This window comes from Diplotaxodon limnothrissa, linkage group LG7, assembly GCF_057381915.1.
Source record: "Diplotaxodon limnothrissa isolate DT_005_m linkage group LG7, D_limnothrissa_male_GT1.1, whole genome shotgun sequence".
NCBI lineage: Eukaryota > Metazoa > Chordata > Actinopteri > Cichliformes > Cichlidae > Diplotaxodon > Diplotaxodon limnothrissa.
This window is the reverse complement of record NC_140602.1, coordinates 1502151-1517860: the sequence shown is the minus strand read 5'-3', so window position 1 is coordinate 1517860 and position 15710 is coordinate 1502151. Positions and strand designations below refer to the sequence as shown.

Here is a 15710-nt window from a genome sequence, read left to right as displayed (position 1 = left end):
TTCTTTGAACTTTGTGTTGCGCAATCAATTTCCTTTTAAAATTAACAAATTAATTCATATATTTCTTATTTCCTCATACACGTTTTAAGAGAAAAAGTAAAACCATCAGGCAGAACTATGTTCACGTAACATTAGAGAGAAAAATCCTCCCTTCTCCTCCAGTCTCGCCTTCGCATCCACAGCTGACGATGACCAACCTTTTAGCTGGCAGCGCTACGGAACTTAGCGACCAGCTAGCTCTCCTTAGTAGCGTCGTTTAAAATGTGTACGCTATGACCGTGTTGCTGTTTTACTTCAGCGAAGGTGTGTTACGGCGGAATATAGACGGGTGGTGTAAATGTGTCCTGATACCCGAGTACCACGCTCAGCTTGTTGTTCCTCTCGTTACCTAACTTGTGTAGTCCGACGGGAGAATCGGAGGAGGGTCCAGCTATCGAAGCTAACAACTCGGAGGCTAGCTCATACACAACGCAGCTACCTTGTTAGCCTTCTGGTTTGTTAACTACTTTGGTCTGGCTCGACTGCGCTTTGAATGGTGTTTGTTTTACAAGATAGCACCGTAAGTATGTCTTTAGTTCAAAATGGAACCATTGTGGCTTTTAATGATAAGAACAAGTTCGGGAAACTTGAGTTTCCTTTTTAACGTGACAACTGCTTGCTTTGTGGGTGGCTAGCTTGCAAGTCAGCTAACTGAAAAGCTCTTGTTTGTCAACAATACTAAAATGTGTCATCGTTTAGTTGCTCCGTGTGATACACTGTGCCTTTTTAATTGAGCAGCACAGCTATAGATTGAAACAACTGAACGTCGTTTAGTGGCGCTTTTGTTTGAGAGAAAGGGGAGTCATGTTTAATTTCAATAATTAACTTCTGTAATCTGCTGACATTTATCGTACGGGGTGTGTCGTTTCCGCAAGTCTAAATATTTGCTGCTGGCGGCACTGACAGATTGAGTAAGCAGCTGAGCTAAAGGCTTTCTGTTTTGTGTTTGTGTTGCCTTCACAGCGATCCATCCAGTCCTGGATGAGAGGTTGACTGAAGCCTTTGGTTGCCTGTGATGTTCCGAGCTTTCCTGGCTGCATCACCAGACCTTTTCTGGTTCATTTTAGTAGCCATTTATCACTAGTCCCACACAAGTCTCTGCTTGGCAACAGTATGGTCTTTTGCACTGGCCCCACCCAGCCCACAGGGACAAGAACCCCCCAAAACCAAGCTCTCCAAATGATATGATAGTAGCCACCTGGATTACTTTCTGTGCCTGCAGGAACCTTGTACAGGTTCTGCTCTTCCTCTCTTCCTCAAAGTCCCTTCATCCATTCTGGGAAACACTTGCCAGTTTGGTCTCCAACTCTGGAACCATGGGTAATAGCTGTGTATGTCGAGAAGATAGTGACTTAGAGGACCAACATCATGGTTCATCGAGAGCGACCCGAGGACAAGCTAGGCGGGTGGATCACAGTGCAGGTGTGGGTGCTGACGCCGCAGAGGCTCGGAGCAGTCGGCCCAGGGACCCGGTCAGGCCACCTCGTCGAGGTCGAGGGCCTCATGAGCCGAGACGGAAAAAGCAGAATGTAGATGGCCTGGTGCTGGACACGCTGGCTGTCATCAGGACACTTGTAGACAAGTAAGTTGGAAAATGCCAACAACTATTCAATAAGCTCAACAAAATGAAAACTTAGGGTGTTCTTGGTCTACAGCTCTTAAATTCTGTCTATCCTAATTCTTGTTGGGGTTTTTTTTTTGTTTTTTTTTAAATAACGTCAACCTATAATGTTAACAGTGGGTTAACAATTAGGTGTCAATTAGGGTTCAGTGTTATTCTTGTGGTATTATAACAATAAACTGGGGAGTTATTCTTTTTTTCAGGAAATTGGGATCTTTCATAAAGAAAAGATTAATAATAAAGCATGCAGCTGCAGCTTATTCATGAAAAAAATCAATACTTTCACACAAAAGCCTGCTTAAAACAAAGGTGATTAAGAGCCCTGAGCTGCAGTTGCAAGCATTAATTTGTAGAACCTGTGGCTTTGAATAAGTAGAACCCATAAGCCCGTGCCACCTCCTCCACGTATTTGTTGTCGTTGAAGAACCAACTTGCATTTTGAGGCGTAGTATAGTGAGTCATGTTTCTGAAGTTCATGCAATAAGAAGAGATGCTCCCAAGGAAAACTGATTTCCTTGTGATTGTAGATAATCAGAAAAGAGAGATTTTACTGTCCACTGGGACTGTTGTCACAGATCTGTGCAACTGTCTCTTAGTATACACCAAATAACAGCCACGGTGTCTTTATTAACTCTTCTTTCATCGTGTTTAAAAGCCTTCTGTACAGACATCTCAGTTTGTACCTAAAGCAACAGAACAGATTTTCCATCACAGCCTCTCGGTGGTTTGATGTTGGCTTCAGCACGTTCTGTCTGATTCAGCCACTTGTTCAGTTGCCCTTTTTTTTTTTATTTCCAGATTTTTCATTTAACATCACTGACATCTGTTTTAACAGCGTGTTGCCACACAACTAAACCTCTTCAGGATAACAGTACATGTATGAATCGACAATAAGCTGCAAAAAATCGGACTAACAGTGTTTTAGAGGTTCACTGTTTGTCTTAAAATCAATGTATTGGCAAAATAAAGTAGACTTAAAATACTATTGCATAATCTCAGTTTGAAAATGGCTGTGTTTAAAACATTATTCCAACAGTGTGCAAACAATATGACTAATTAATGAAGGACATCTCACTTGCAGTATTACTAAGTAATGGTAGGAAATCTGAGAATTAAGCCGAGTCTGTGGCTGGCTATAGTGATAGTGGGTTTGATTTTTTTGGGATCAGCTACAATAAGTAATGGTAACAGAAGCGTTATCATCAGTTACATCCACTGAACCAGATACATCGTAACTATACACTCGCTTCAGCCTCTCCACAGGATAACACTGTTGTCCATATCCATTACTGTGATCACAGAAACGCACAAAGACATGAGTCATTTGTTGATATTATTCCAGATGCTGTGATCACAGGGTCACAAACACTTTGGCTGGTTGAGTGCTTTTAGTGAGCATCACTACATTTGTGTTAATTGTGCACGCGCAAGTTTGTTATTTTTGGGTAAAGTGAAAAAGATGTAAAACAAAAAACCCTGCCTTGTTTTTCAGTGATCAAGAGCCTCCTTACTCCATGATCACGCTGCATGAGATGGCAGAGACGGGTAAGGAAACTTCTCTGAAACACGTTCACATGCTCAACACAAAACATGAAGCCACACAGCAAACAAACACCACTCTGGCACGTCGGTGTTCTTTAAAAATGTGAAGAAGTGTGGCTCTGTGTGACATAAGAGCTTTTATTGTTGGTTCAAAGGTTATCAGATGTGTGAAAGAAGGAACACTTGCTCTGTGATGAAAACACGATATGATAAGGTGACAAAAACATTTCTTGGTTTGTCAAATGAACCCATTTCTCTAATATCGAGAGGGTTTATCTTTATTAGTGACTAGAGAGGAGTTCCAGGAATTAACAGTCCTGTGTGCATATGCTTTCCCTTCCCCCCCCTCAGGCTCAATGTCTGAGTTGTTTATGAGAAGTGCTAAGGAAGTATCATTACAGTGCATTGAACTCAGTAGATGTTTTTCTGCTTTGATATATCTGGACTATTTGAAAACTTGCTTGCTCCAAATTTACCTGTGGTATTCTAAAATGCGCACTTCTAGACATCATACTGACTGGTTACCATTTCGTGGCAATTCAGCAGCAGAGTTTGCTTTATCTGTCAGAAAAGACCCCGTATGTGTGACAATGGCTTTATCCTTCTAAAGCTTTCCTACATGCGCTGCAGCTCTCGCCTCGTCTAAGAGTTGCCCAACAGAGGTGCTCGTGAGAAACGAATGCAAGGTGCCACTGGATCAGACATTACCTGGTCTTAAACCTGCTCCCCAGTACAAAGTCTTGGTGAGATTATGCTAGTGGTCAGGAAGTGCAGCTAACAGTTTGTCACATTTATGTTGTGCCTCTATTTTCCATCTAATCTCGCCTTAACCACAAAGGATTTCCAAGTGGATCCAATTATTTTCAGGTTATAATGAAAGCACACCTGTATGGTAGCACTGCTAAGTTTAAAGTTGGATGACACCATGCATTAGCACTTGGATGAGATCTGCTCAGTGTATGAGCTTGACTCCCACCAGTTGTGGCCTGTTTCTTCTAGTCATTTTTCAGTCCCCGTTTGTTTGTCTTGAATTGATGTATCATCTCCCTTATTCAGATAAGTGTGCATGCATGCTTCAATTGTGCAATTTGTAGTGTTCAAAACTGGTCTGGGTTGTGCAATCTCTTGTTAACAGTAAGCACAGTTTTGACCAAAATACGCAAAACCTGCACGATCAGGTTTGAGTGGACTGAATGTGAGCAGAGGAGTGGGACTGCAGCAGTCCCGAGCTAAGGTTGCTTCCTCAGCATATGTACTCCAGCTTGCCCAGCCTGAGGGGAGCAGTTCATCATTTGGGGAAGGGACACAGTCGTGATTTATCCCACATACATAATGTATTAGAGTTCACACTTTTACCCCAATCTAGTGAGTTTTATTTATGGAATAATTTTGTGCTAGTTTGATGTTTCTGTTGAATTCTTTTTGTTGTGCTTGTGGTTTCGTGTGCATATGGTTGAAGCCCTCACATTTGCTTGAGGCGTGCAGTGTTTGGATGTGTATGCGGTACCTTGTGAATTCTTGCACAAGCCTGGTGTCATGCACATATGGTGTTTGACGCTCACAAGGCTCGGTGTTGTGTGGCTTGACAGCAGCCAAGCTGGGTATTAGCTTGCAGTCCTGAACCCTGAGTCCAGCCAAGAAGCAAATCAGTCAGCTAGCCAGTCACTTTCTGTTTGACACGTGCAAGCAATGTAAATTATTCATAAGATAGTTGGCTTTCATGAGTGATATTACAGAAAGGATTTCTCACTGAGTCACCTAATGGGCAGGAAATGCATGCTTTAGTAGGCTGCGTATTATACTCACAACCGAGGGTTATGTTGGTGAGCACGGATTTATACTCAAACATCTTCTTTCCTTGTGAGAGAAACAGCAGAGGAAGCTTTGCTTGGATGAGGCTTTAACAGCAGCTGTGAAAGGAATTTATATTTTGCACTTAGTATTTATTATTTAAGAGTTTATGCGAAAAACAACCCAGACATGCTCATTGATTTCACACAGTGTTGACTGTTTTATTCTTTTTCTTAGTTTTAATTTTCCAACCAGCATCGTCAGTCCACAGATACTTGCTCCTTTCAGAAACATCTCACTGGAGATCATTCAGATGAAATGGGCAAATCATGGAATTTGAGCCAGATTAAATACACCTTGTACAAATGAACAAACAAGTCTCAGAAAAGAGACCAAGAAGTGTGCTGCTACTTTTGCTAGTGTGGGCTCAATGACGGCTGGTTTGCCCTACAGACAGAACACGAGTGTCAACTATATAATGCCAGTATCCAAACAGCATCTGTGTGCAACTCTGTTCTAGCTGAATACATCAGAAAATGAGGCAAAATCTTGTGGGACCATTTAATAATTGCACCTTAGATTTTAATTATGTATTTTGGAAGACACCACATGCTCACTACCGTGAGGTAGAGCAGGTAAAGAACCGTAAGATCTAGGGCATTCATGCCACGGCTGACCTGGCCTGTGCCTTAATTTACATCTCGCCTGGTAGAGAAGGACCAGCAAAGGCTCTTTTTTCCCCAGAAAGCTTAACCTGTTAAGCCCCCAGCGGCTTTATGATCTCCGCAATCTCCTCCCTTTTGCACCCTTATTTGGGTGCTTAAGAGGTTAAACTAACTGGGCTTCCTTCAAGGCTGCTGGCGAATTGTTGCAGAACCACAATAGAAAAGCATCTTGTGTCTTAGTGTAAGAGTATGGCAGCTGCATGAAACAGGACAGAAAGGACTTGGCCAGGCTAGTGAGAAAAACATAGGGCTTTATGGGACGGTCTCTCCCAGATCTGGATCCAGTGTATGCTGGCCATGTCCAGAAGGAAAGCTAGCTGTAGACTCCGCCCACCTGGTGATAAACTTTGTCCCTGTTCTTTCTGGAGGACGGTATAGGACCACTGAAGCAAGAACCAACAGACGCACGCATGCAGGCACCTCGGGCCATGCACTGGACTCCTGCACTTTAAAACGTGCGGCTACAATGCTGCCTCTTTATTCGTTTCCCTGTTGTGTGTATTTATTTATTTGAAGTCTTTCTGTGTTTTAAGCTGAGAACTATCATACAGAATTATGTTGTGTGACTGCTTAATGACAATGACGAATCTTTTGATTCTCAAGGAGGCAGATTACCAAAAACCAACAGTGTAAAATAACAAAAGTGATACAAAATCTCGGTTGAAAGTTTCTTGTTTTCTCTTAGATGATGGCTGGCTGGAGGTTGTCCAGTCTCTGATACGAGTGATTCCACTGGATGATCCACTAGGCCCTGCAGTGATCACACTTCTCCTGGATGAGTGTCCTCTACCCACCAAGGTATCAATCTGACCTTTAACCTAGGAAGTAATGGATGTGATCTTAAATCTGCCGTTCCTTGGCCTTTCTGTTTGACTGCAGCTCTAATCAGAATAACAATCTTTGACTTGTTCTTTCCCCTTTTCTGTATTTTGATGACGCTCGCTCACTCACATTTCTCTGCGCATATGTTTCAGTTAAAATGATGCTCGTTTATATTTGGAAGCAGCATTTTAAATCATTAGTTTCGATTTTCGCTCAAGTCACACAGATTAAAGGAAGTGCAGCTATTTTTGTAGATTTCTTATCATTTCTATTAATTAGAAATGATAAAAATGAAATCACAGTTATTGTTATTATTGTCCAGGATAGATTAATCTTGTGTAGAACAACAAGTGCTCATTCAGCTAAAACTTTTTTGTTTTTTCCCTCCGATCCCCCCCTTCACCCACAACCTTTTTTTTAAACTTCTTTGAACAAATAAAATGTGCCTGCTGCTTCCATGATCAGTGATGTGGGGACAGAGGCCGTACCGTTACACTCTGAACAGAGTGAGCTCCTCACAGTATCCCACAGAAATGCAGTGAATCCAGTGGAACTTATATTTCACACAATATCATGTAATAATAATAATAAAGTGTACTTTATTGATCCCTGTGGGAAAATTCCTTCCTGCATTTAACCCATTCACTCAGTGAAGCAGTGGGCTGCCATTGGCCGCCTGGGTAGAAGTGTGTAGGGACGGTACCTTGCTCAGGGGTACCTCAGGGTAGCCGTTCAGGGGAATCAAACCCCTGACCTTCCGATCACGGGGCCCTAAGACTCAATCAGTACAATCTTAGAATAGAAATTGTGGGTGCTCCGCGCCAACTGTGCATGGAATAATCCTGGTTTATGTCCTTGTAGCATCATCTGTCAGGATCATGGAAGTGTTTTTAAATGTTTAAAACAGAAGCGTTCCAGCTTTCTGTGGTGCTTGACTTTAGGTTGTTTGGAGAAACAATGAATGATCCTCGCTGAAGTTTTCCTTTTCTGTTCAGGATGCTCTCCAGAAACTCTCGGACATGTTGAGTCTGAGTTCAGCCGTTGCACAACAAGACGCTCTAAACCCCGCTAAACACAGAAACACCACTGCGGTCCTGGGATGCCTGGCAGAGAAGCTAGCCGGTACAGTCCACAGTTCTGGTTTATTTGTGTTTAATTTTTTGTATTTTTATGTTTTCAATAAACCTAAAGAAAGACCAACGTTTGCCCTGTTTCTTACAACACCTTTTATTTTGTAGGATTGCCCAGTATTGGGTTGTTGAGCCCTGGAACCCTTGAATACCTTCTAGAGAGCCTGGTGAGCAGACCTTGACACGCGGTGTTGTTTAGTGTGTGGTATGCTGCACGAATGACACTGTTGCACATTGCCTACAATTTGCTGATGCCTTGTGGTCCGAGAGCTTTTATTATCCTTCAGACGGAGCTCTATAACACCGGGTAACCTAGGGCGGCTCGATTATGGCAAAAATGATAATCACGATAATCATCTCGATTATTTGACAATATTTATTTAACAATAACAATGTGTTGAATAATGACTTTAAGGATTGTCATAAAATAATATAAAACAGTGCAAATACTGATAACAGTGCAAATGTTTGCAGTATAAGAAATAAATGAAAAATGTAAACATCTATGTTTAGTGAGCTTTGCAGTGTTGCTCTGTGGTGCAGCTACACTGTAGCAAAGTTTACACACTGTGTCTACTTGATCCACGTCTGACTGAACCCATAATGTTTCCACACCACTGAAGTTTTTTTTACCTCTTTACAACCAACAGCAGTCACTCTCCTCTCCAAATAACTTCTGCTCAGCTTTCCGAGCTTCCCTCGGGTCCTCTTAATCAGCGGTCCCCGACCCCCGGGCCTCGGACCGGTACCGGTGCGTGAGTCGTTTGGTGCCGGGCCGCGAGAGTTGAGGCTCAGGTGTGAAATGTATAGTTTTCAGGGTTTTTATCGGTTTTCAGCGTTATTTTGTTATCGTTTTATCGTTAACTCGGTTTTCCTGGGTCTTTTCACGTGTGTTATGAATAAATCTTCTTTTTTTCGGTACCAGTACTAGTTTTATTTTGTTGTATTTATCCGCGACACCTTAAATATTGTCGGGCATAAACCGGTCCGTGGCGCAAAAAAGGTTGGGGACCGCTGCTCTTAATTGTTGTGACACGTGTTCGAAATGCAGAGAGGTGCGCTCGATTTGCCACACGGAGCAGCGCGAGAGTAAAGCACGAGGGAGGGGCTAATAATCGGCTCAGTCATTTTTAATGATCATTGAAAGCCCAGATCGTAATCGTGATTAAAATTCGATTAATTGAGCAGCCCTAGGGTAACATTCTACTTGCAAGAACAGTGAGAAAGCTTCAGGTTACTTAAAACGAAGTCTGGTAAGGTCCAATCACGTCGAGCAGCCCAATCCCCGATGATGCACGGCAGAGACGGTGGACTATAAAGATGTGGACACCACTCTGCTACATCTGCTGGGATCGCTCTCGCTGTTTATTAGATAAGAGCTGCACTGTTTTCTGTGACACTGCGTCACCAAGTTTTATCAGAGCTATAAAGAAGTCGGGTCTGTTGCAGTGCGCATTTCAGGCTGGTCTAACAACAGCAACAAAACACATCAGCATTTTCTGACAAAGACAACAGACGCAATATTGAAGTGGCCAAATTTAGTGGGAATAAGTGCGTTTCTTTGGACTGGTTGTATTTGTGCCACTGCGAACATGAATGCGATCACGTCACTGCAGCGACTTTTTATAAAGTACTCAAGGGAGCGTTAAGGTTGAATTATAACATGAAAGTTAATGGTTTGTTTAATTGGTGAAATATGTGGAAAATGAATGTGTAATATTTGTGGTTCCTCCAGAGCTCCGAGGCCCACCCCACTGTCATGCTGTTTGCTCTCATCGCTTTGGAGAAGTTCTCTCAGACAAGTAGGTTCACTCACTATATGAAGCCAGTTTAAAAACGAAGACTCACGATTAGGCTGGTGAAATAAGACGTGTGTTATCAGATAAATGAGCCGAGGAGCTGTAAACGGCTCTTCTGCTGTCGATTAGTGTTTCACAGAATTCAGATGAGTGCTTTTGTTTAGCAGTTTTATTACCTGAGCGATGAAGCATAATAGCACTAAAACCCACCACTTCTCTGTATTTCACGACTAGGACGTAATGGTCTCAGTTACAAATCTTTTCTTATAGTTTCTCTAAAATGTCAGCATTGAGCTGCCCCCTACATATTTAATTGAAGTCACTGCATAAAGAACTGTGAGGTCTGTTTAGAGACAGGGTTTCATGTGATTTGTTTTGCTTCATTTCAAATGGCTCACGTTTTATTGATGCTGTTTGTTCTTGAACATGTTTTCTCCCATTTGTGTTGTCAATTCTGCTCCGAGTGCTCCTGAAACGTGGGCGACTGTAGCTCGATGCGGTGCACAAACAGCACTGAAGCTGCTGATGCTCAGCTAATTGAGATCCTCCCGTGTAGGGATGCTTTTACACACAGCAGGGTTGTGACGTATTGTGCGAGGTTCACAGACGTTCTGGTTTCCTTTGCTTAGGCGAGAACAAGCTGACTGTGTCCGAGTCTTCGATCAGCGATCGTCTGGCTGTTCTGGAGTCTTGGGCAGAACATCCTGACTATCTAAAGAGGCAGGTTGGATTTTGTGCACAGTGGAGCCTTGACAACTTGTGTGAGTAGCCCCATGTTTCACCCGTTCTGTGCCGGTGTAGTTTCTTAGATGAGCCAATTATAATCCTCTGAGTCACCGACAAAAGAAAAGCCATCATTTTTCTCCCGCTCTTCTCCATCCAGTCCTAAAGGACGGTCGTCAGTTCACTTACGAAAAAGTCAACCTCACGAATATCAACGCCATGCTGAACAGCAACGATGTTAGCGAGTACCTCAAGATCTCCCCGACTGGACTCGAGGTCAGTGAATGCAGATTAGATGCAGAGTTTTTACTGTAACTGAAAAGTCTGAACCTCCTTCTGTTTGCTCTTGTCTTCAGGCGCGATGTGATGCCTCATCCTTTGAGAGCGTGCGCTGTACATTCTGTGTGGATTCGGGCGTTTGGTACTACGAGGTGACGGTTATCACATCGGGGGTGATGCAGATCGGATGGGCCACCAAGGACAGCAAGTTCCTAAACCATGTACTTGAACACTTACAGTTTGCCCTTAGCAAAGTGTTCTGAATCTGATGAGATATTCTCCTTTGGGTTGACTGCACCACCTAATCTGTGTGTGTGTGTGTGTGTGTGTGTGTGTGTGTGTGTGTGTGTGTGTGTGTGTGTGTGTGTGTGTGTGTGTTACAGGAAGGTTATGGAATAGGAGATGATGAATACTCGTGTGCGTACGATGGCTGCAGGCAGCTAATCTGGTACAACGCTCGCAGTAAACCTCATGCTCACCCCTGCTGGAAGGAGGGTACGCAGTACTGACATACATGTAGTTATAATCAGGCATTGCTGCCATCTTTTTGCTGACTTTAAAGACATTTTCAAATGTTCCCATTTTAAGAAACCTGTGTTATAATGACATGAGTGTCAGTGTTTGGAAATAGCTTTGTTATTTCGGCGTGACTGTTTTGTGATTTTTAGCGCCCACGCTGTCACTGCCAACATTCAGGCTCTGGCCCACATCCCACACAGATAACAGTAATAGCACGCCAAAGCTTCATTCTGCTGCGTGTGCGTTCCCTTTAGGAGATGCCATCGGCTTCCTGTTGGATCTCAGCAAAAAGCAGATGATCTTTTACCTGAACGGACATCAGCTCCCGCCAGAGAAACAGGTGTTCTCATCTGCCACGTGAGTCCACACAAAGTCTGTCATCTCCTCTCGTCATGTTTCACTTCCTCCCTTCCTCTCCTTTCCTCATTTTTCTCTTTATTTTGTTCTGTGTCTCCACATTTTCTCTCATTTATCCCCGTGTTTTCTTCCCCTCTGTGCCAGGTCCGGCTTCTTTGCGGCAGCCAGCTTCATGTCGTACCAGCAGTGTGAGTTTAACTTCGGGGCCAAGCCTTTCCGTCACCCACCTTCTGTCAAGTTCAGCACCTTCAATGACTTTGCTTCACTGCTGCCCAGTGAAAAGATCATCCTGCCCAGGTAAGACATGAAACAGGTCCGTGACATATTTTATTTATTTATTTCGTGGTGTTGGATGATGCTGTGAGAGGTTGGGAAAGCAGTGTGTAATCTGCTGTAACTAAACTGTCCTCTGAATGGTTCTTGTATAGCTTTTTCACTCTGAGCACTCAAAGCGCTTTATACAACGAATTCATTCACTCATCATTCTTTAAACCTCTCATTAGAGTCTGTCGGCTGCATCAAACCAGCACTTTTATTTCAACGGTAACATTAAAATCTTCAGTGCATTTGTCTCCTACACGTCAAACTTTGCTCTGGGCAGATGCTCGGTCTTGGCTCAGTGTAACCACGCAACCATACTCTGAAAGTGGAGCAAAAACGAAACCCTGATGTCATATCTGATTTAATAAGACAGGATGGAGACGGGCTACAGCTGCTTAATACAAAGCTCTAATGTTCCTCTGTGTCAGGACGTTGTTGACTCAACTTTGCAGCGATCTGTTGCAACAACGGGACCTTGAACGTTACCACAGTTGGATCATCGCGTCTCTAAAACATCATCAACAAAAATAGCAAAATAATGTGGACAAAGAAAAGACTCGATGTAGGTGTTTGTTATAGTGTCCTGTCACTGACTGACAAATGAAAAGGATGGACAGCTTTTCATTTCCTCTGTTTTTGTCTTTTCTTTGAAACACAGTCGGGCTAAATGAAGGAAAGACTGACGCAATAGAAATGGCTGCATCTAAAAACCAAGCGTCTGTCCACACCACCGTGTGCAGCATGCAGTGTTGGGAAGGTTACTTTTAAAATGTATTCCATTACAGATTACAGATTACATGCCCCAAAATGTATTCTGTAACGTATTCCGTTACGTTACTCAATGAGAGTAACGTATTCTGAATACTTTGGATTACTTAATATATTATCGTGCTTTTTACAACAACGTGAATGTACTATTGCTGTGTGATTTATTACTATTACTGAAGGTCCGCGACTCCGAACTGTAGTAAAGGCACCTCTGACTAATACGGCGGGGTCCCTGTCGGCTCGTAGCCGAAAAATAGCTTTACTGTGTTGTGTGGGTCAACTTTGCTAGCAGAGACAGAGAGAGGCGTTGAAAGGCTGCTCCAACGGAACTTATTGTTTTCGGAGGAAAACAGGAACACGGTGTACAGTCGAGTCTTAATAGCTTACTTACAACTGGGCTCGTCAGGCTCTCTTCTTGGCTGCAGTGGTTATTATTATATTTACATGCTTCCAGCTCCCGTTTTTCCTCGATGACAACTCGTACCTTTCCACTCCCCTTTTTCTCCCTCCTCGCGCTCACAGACCCATAACGTGTATGGCAGTCCATTCTCCCTGCAGCACGGACTACACTGCCCATGATGCAACATTCTTTAGAGCTATGCTTGTAGCATTCTGCCTGTTAGCTTAGCACAACAACAACAACGAAAAGGCGCTCTCTCACCCAGGAAACACACAGTCGCAGAAAGAGAGAGAGAGCGTCGCCCTGTAACCATGGCAACCGTAACGCTGCCGCCTGGAACGAAAGAACGTAGCTGTCAAACAAAACCCAAACAGTCCTGACCCGCGACAATATGAAACAGGAAAGTACCACCGTGTAATCCGTTTATTTCAACAAAGTAACTGTATTCTGAATACCACCTTTTTAAACGGTAACTGTTACGGAATACAGTTACTCATATTTTGTATTCTAAATACGTAACGGCGGTACATGTATTCCGTTACTCCCCAACACTGGCAGCATGACGCATTAAGCAGCTGTCCCACAGAAAATCTGTCAGCTGAGCTTCAGCAGCTCAACGTTAGCTTGTTCGTCCTAAAAATGTACATAAAATGTGACCTTTAAAAAGAAACCTAAATGTAACCGTTTGAGTTGCATATTCCACATCTGGATTTTATTTTATTTACTGATTTATTTTTACATTTGCAAAAAATGCAACAATTAACATTTTTTTTAATTAAAAAAAGGGGTTAAGACAGCTTGTTTCAGAGCACCGTAAGGTAATTGGGGATTATTTTGAACTTGAAATGCATGGCTCTAAATGAGTGTAATGACTCTGATCAGTCACTCCCCCCACACATCGATTTTGAACGCTGTGGGAAAGGGAGACGGCGTGAAGAGAAGGAACGATTGCATGAAAACTGTCCGTGTGTGTGTCCAGTCTTCTTTTTCCTTAGACAGAACAAACCCCAGCAGACGGTGCACCTGCATGTGTATAGAAACGTCACGTGTGTATTTGTGTGTGTGTTTCCTAGACACCGGCGTCTGGCCTTAATGAGGCAGGTTAGCATCCGAGACAACTGCTGCACGCTGTGTTGTGACGTCATGGCCGACACAGAGCTGCGGCCCTGTGGACATGGGTATGTGTTCTTCTGCTGTCAATAAAACGTCTGTGAAACTCAAGTTCATTTTTGTTCACTCCTTAAACAGGAACAATCTGACTTTGTCCCGTCTCTTTTCCCCAGTGGTATGTGTATGGAGTGTGCCTTACAGTTAGAGACGTGCCCCCTCTGCCGCCACGACATCCAGACCCGCGTCAGACTCATTGCACACGTCTCCTGACACACTTCCTGCGCTCGCTCCAGTAAACGGAGGCACACAAGCCCTTTAGCTTCCTCCTCCTCCTCTAATCCCCTCTTACCCCACAGGGCTGCGAGGACGTTGCCACAGTGTGGCGATGATGGCAGAACGCTGAATTCTGGTCAGACGAGATGGCGGCAATGGAGGGGTGGATAGATGAAAGAAAGGAGATGAGAGGAGGGGCAAAAAACCGACAGCTGGAACCCCCAGGAGCTTTTCCTCGTCTATCTACATCTCCTCTTTTATATCCTTCTGACAACTCGCTGCAGAAGCTGGGCCAAGAAAACTTTCTACTTTTTTTTTTTTCCAAATAAAAGCGCAGAGACCGTGTAACTCGGCTACAGACAGAACCGAGTTCTTATCTCCAGGCCCGTGTAAAGCTATTTAAAAACAAAGAACCTTTCCATCACGAGGACCCCACTTGTGCTTTCAGTCCTGAGGCTGCTACTATTTAACCCCATCGCCGTCATGCACACGTCTGCAGACGTGACAGGGCTTGGTCACAGAGGAAAACGCAGCCTGTAGTACAGTATTAAACCGAAGGTACAAACTTGAAATGTGTCTTACTTTCTTTTTTTGCTTACAGATGCGTGAGTGATTGTGTTCTCACTGTAGCATTTTCATTTTCTCCAACACTCAAACCCTGGGCAGCTTTCCCGTCTGTACTGATCGATCACCCAGTAGGAGGTTTTTCATTCTATTGTTGGCTAAAATCTCAGATTCTACTCTGTCTAATTGACTTTAATCGCTTGAGTTCAATTTTCTGATTAAGTTTACAAAGCAAATCACAAAAGAAAGTAAATGGCAGAAATAACGTGTTTCTGTCTGAATAAGAACTGATTGATTTGACCCTCCCTTTTGTGCTTTACTCGTTTATAAAGCAACCACAGAATGTGGGGATTAAAATTTACATTAAAGTCACATACAAGTGATCGCAGTCAGGTTTCTTCCTCCCGGTTATAAATGCACATTTTAAAGAACCAGTGTAAGGGAAGTGTGTACTCGCACCACCACACACTGTAAAACTTGATTAGTGCCAACAGTTGGGGAACAGGGGTCGAGCTTGTCTGAGAGGCTGTTTGATTTTTGGTTTGTGATGACAAACCTGACACTTTTCAGTCCACAAAAAGAGTTTTTAGTTGGTCACTTAAAATGAGGCTGAACGCTGATGTTGGCTCACGAGCTGAGCGGTGAATTGCAGGAGGAAATGTGGATTGATCGTTCACGTGCTGCACGTCACAGCGCTGCTGGTGATCTTGTGTTAAAAGCAAAGTTTGTCAGAAGTGCTCAGGCTGAGTAAAAACGCGGGTTCTGTACAACTCCTGCTCCCTTTTCTTCATCTTCCCTCTTCTTGTCTTTTGCCTTGTGTTTGTCTTTCTGTCCATCCTTTACTTGAAGCATCTCTGGGTTGACTGAATTATGTTTGTATTTTGGAAACAGGTGACAAAATTAATCGTACGTTAAATCATAATTCAG

At 43.3% G+C, this 15710-nt stretch overlaps 1 protein-coding gene across 1 annotated transcript; it reads left to right on the top strand.

Annotated features, from left to right (window-relative positions):
• The first annotated feature begins 192 nt into the window (after window positions 1–192).
• On the top strand, window positions 193–14974 carry rspry1 (ring finger and SPRY domain containing 1). Its single transcript, XM_085357171.1, has 15 exons — window positions 193–559; window positions 1003–1621; window positions 3153–3205; window positions 6404–6516; window positions 7536–7662; window positions 7779–7837; window positions 9406–9472; window positions 10099–10230; window positions 10353–10468; window positions 10549–10692; window positions 10855–10966; window positions 11245–11347; window positions 11492–11644; window positions 13910–14014; window positions 14120–14974. Exons 2-15 carry the CDS (start codon window positions 1224–1226, stop codon window positions 14214–14216), a joined length of 1779 nt encoding a protein of 592 aa, XP_085213297.1. The 5' UTR covers window positions 193–559; window positions 1003–1223; the 3' UTR covers window positions 14217–14974.
• Window positions 14975–15710: the final 736 nt, after the last annotated feature.

What these genes read in the sequence shown, in the direction of transcription:
- rspry1 (XM_085357171.1), top strand. Translation starts at nt 1,224, where the DNA reads ATGATAGTAGCCACCTGGATTACTTTCTGTGCCTGCAGGAACCTTGTA. An exon ending in GCATGAGATGGCAGAGACGG is followed by an intron (nt 3,206 to 6,403) that starts GTAAGGAAACTT and finishes GTTTTCTCTTAG; the next exon opens with ATGATGGCTGGCTGGAGGTT. An exon ending in ACAGCAAGTTCCTAAACCAT is followed by an intron (nt 10,693 to 10,854) that starts GTACTTGAACAC and finishes TGTGTGTTACAG; the next exon opens with GAAGGTTATGGAATAGGAGA.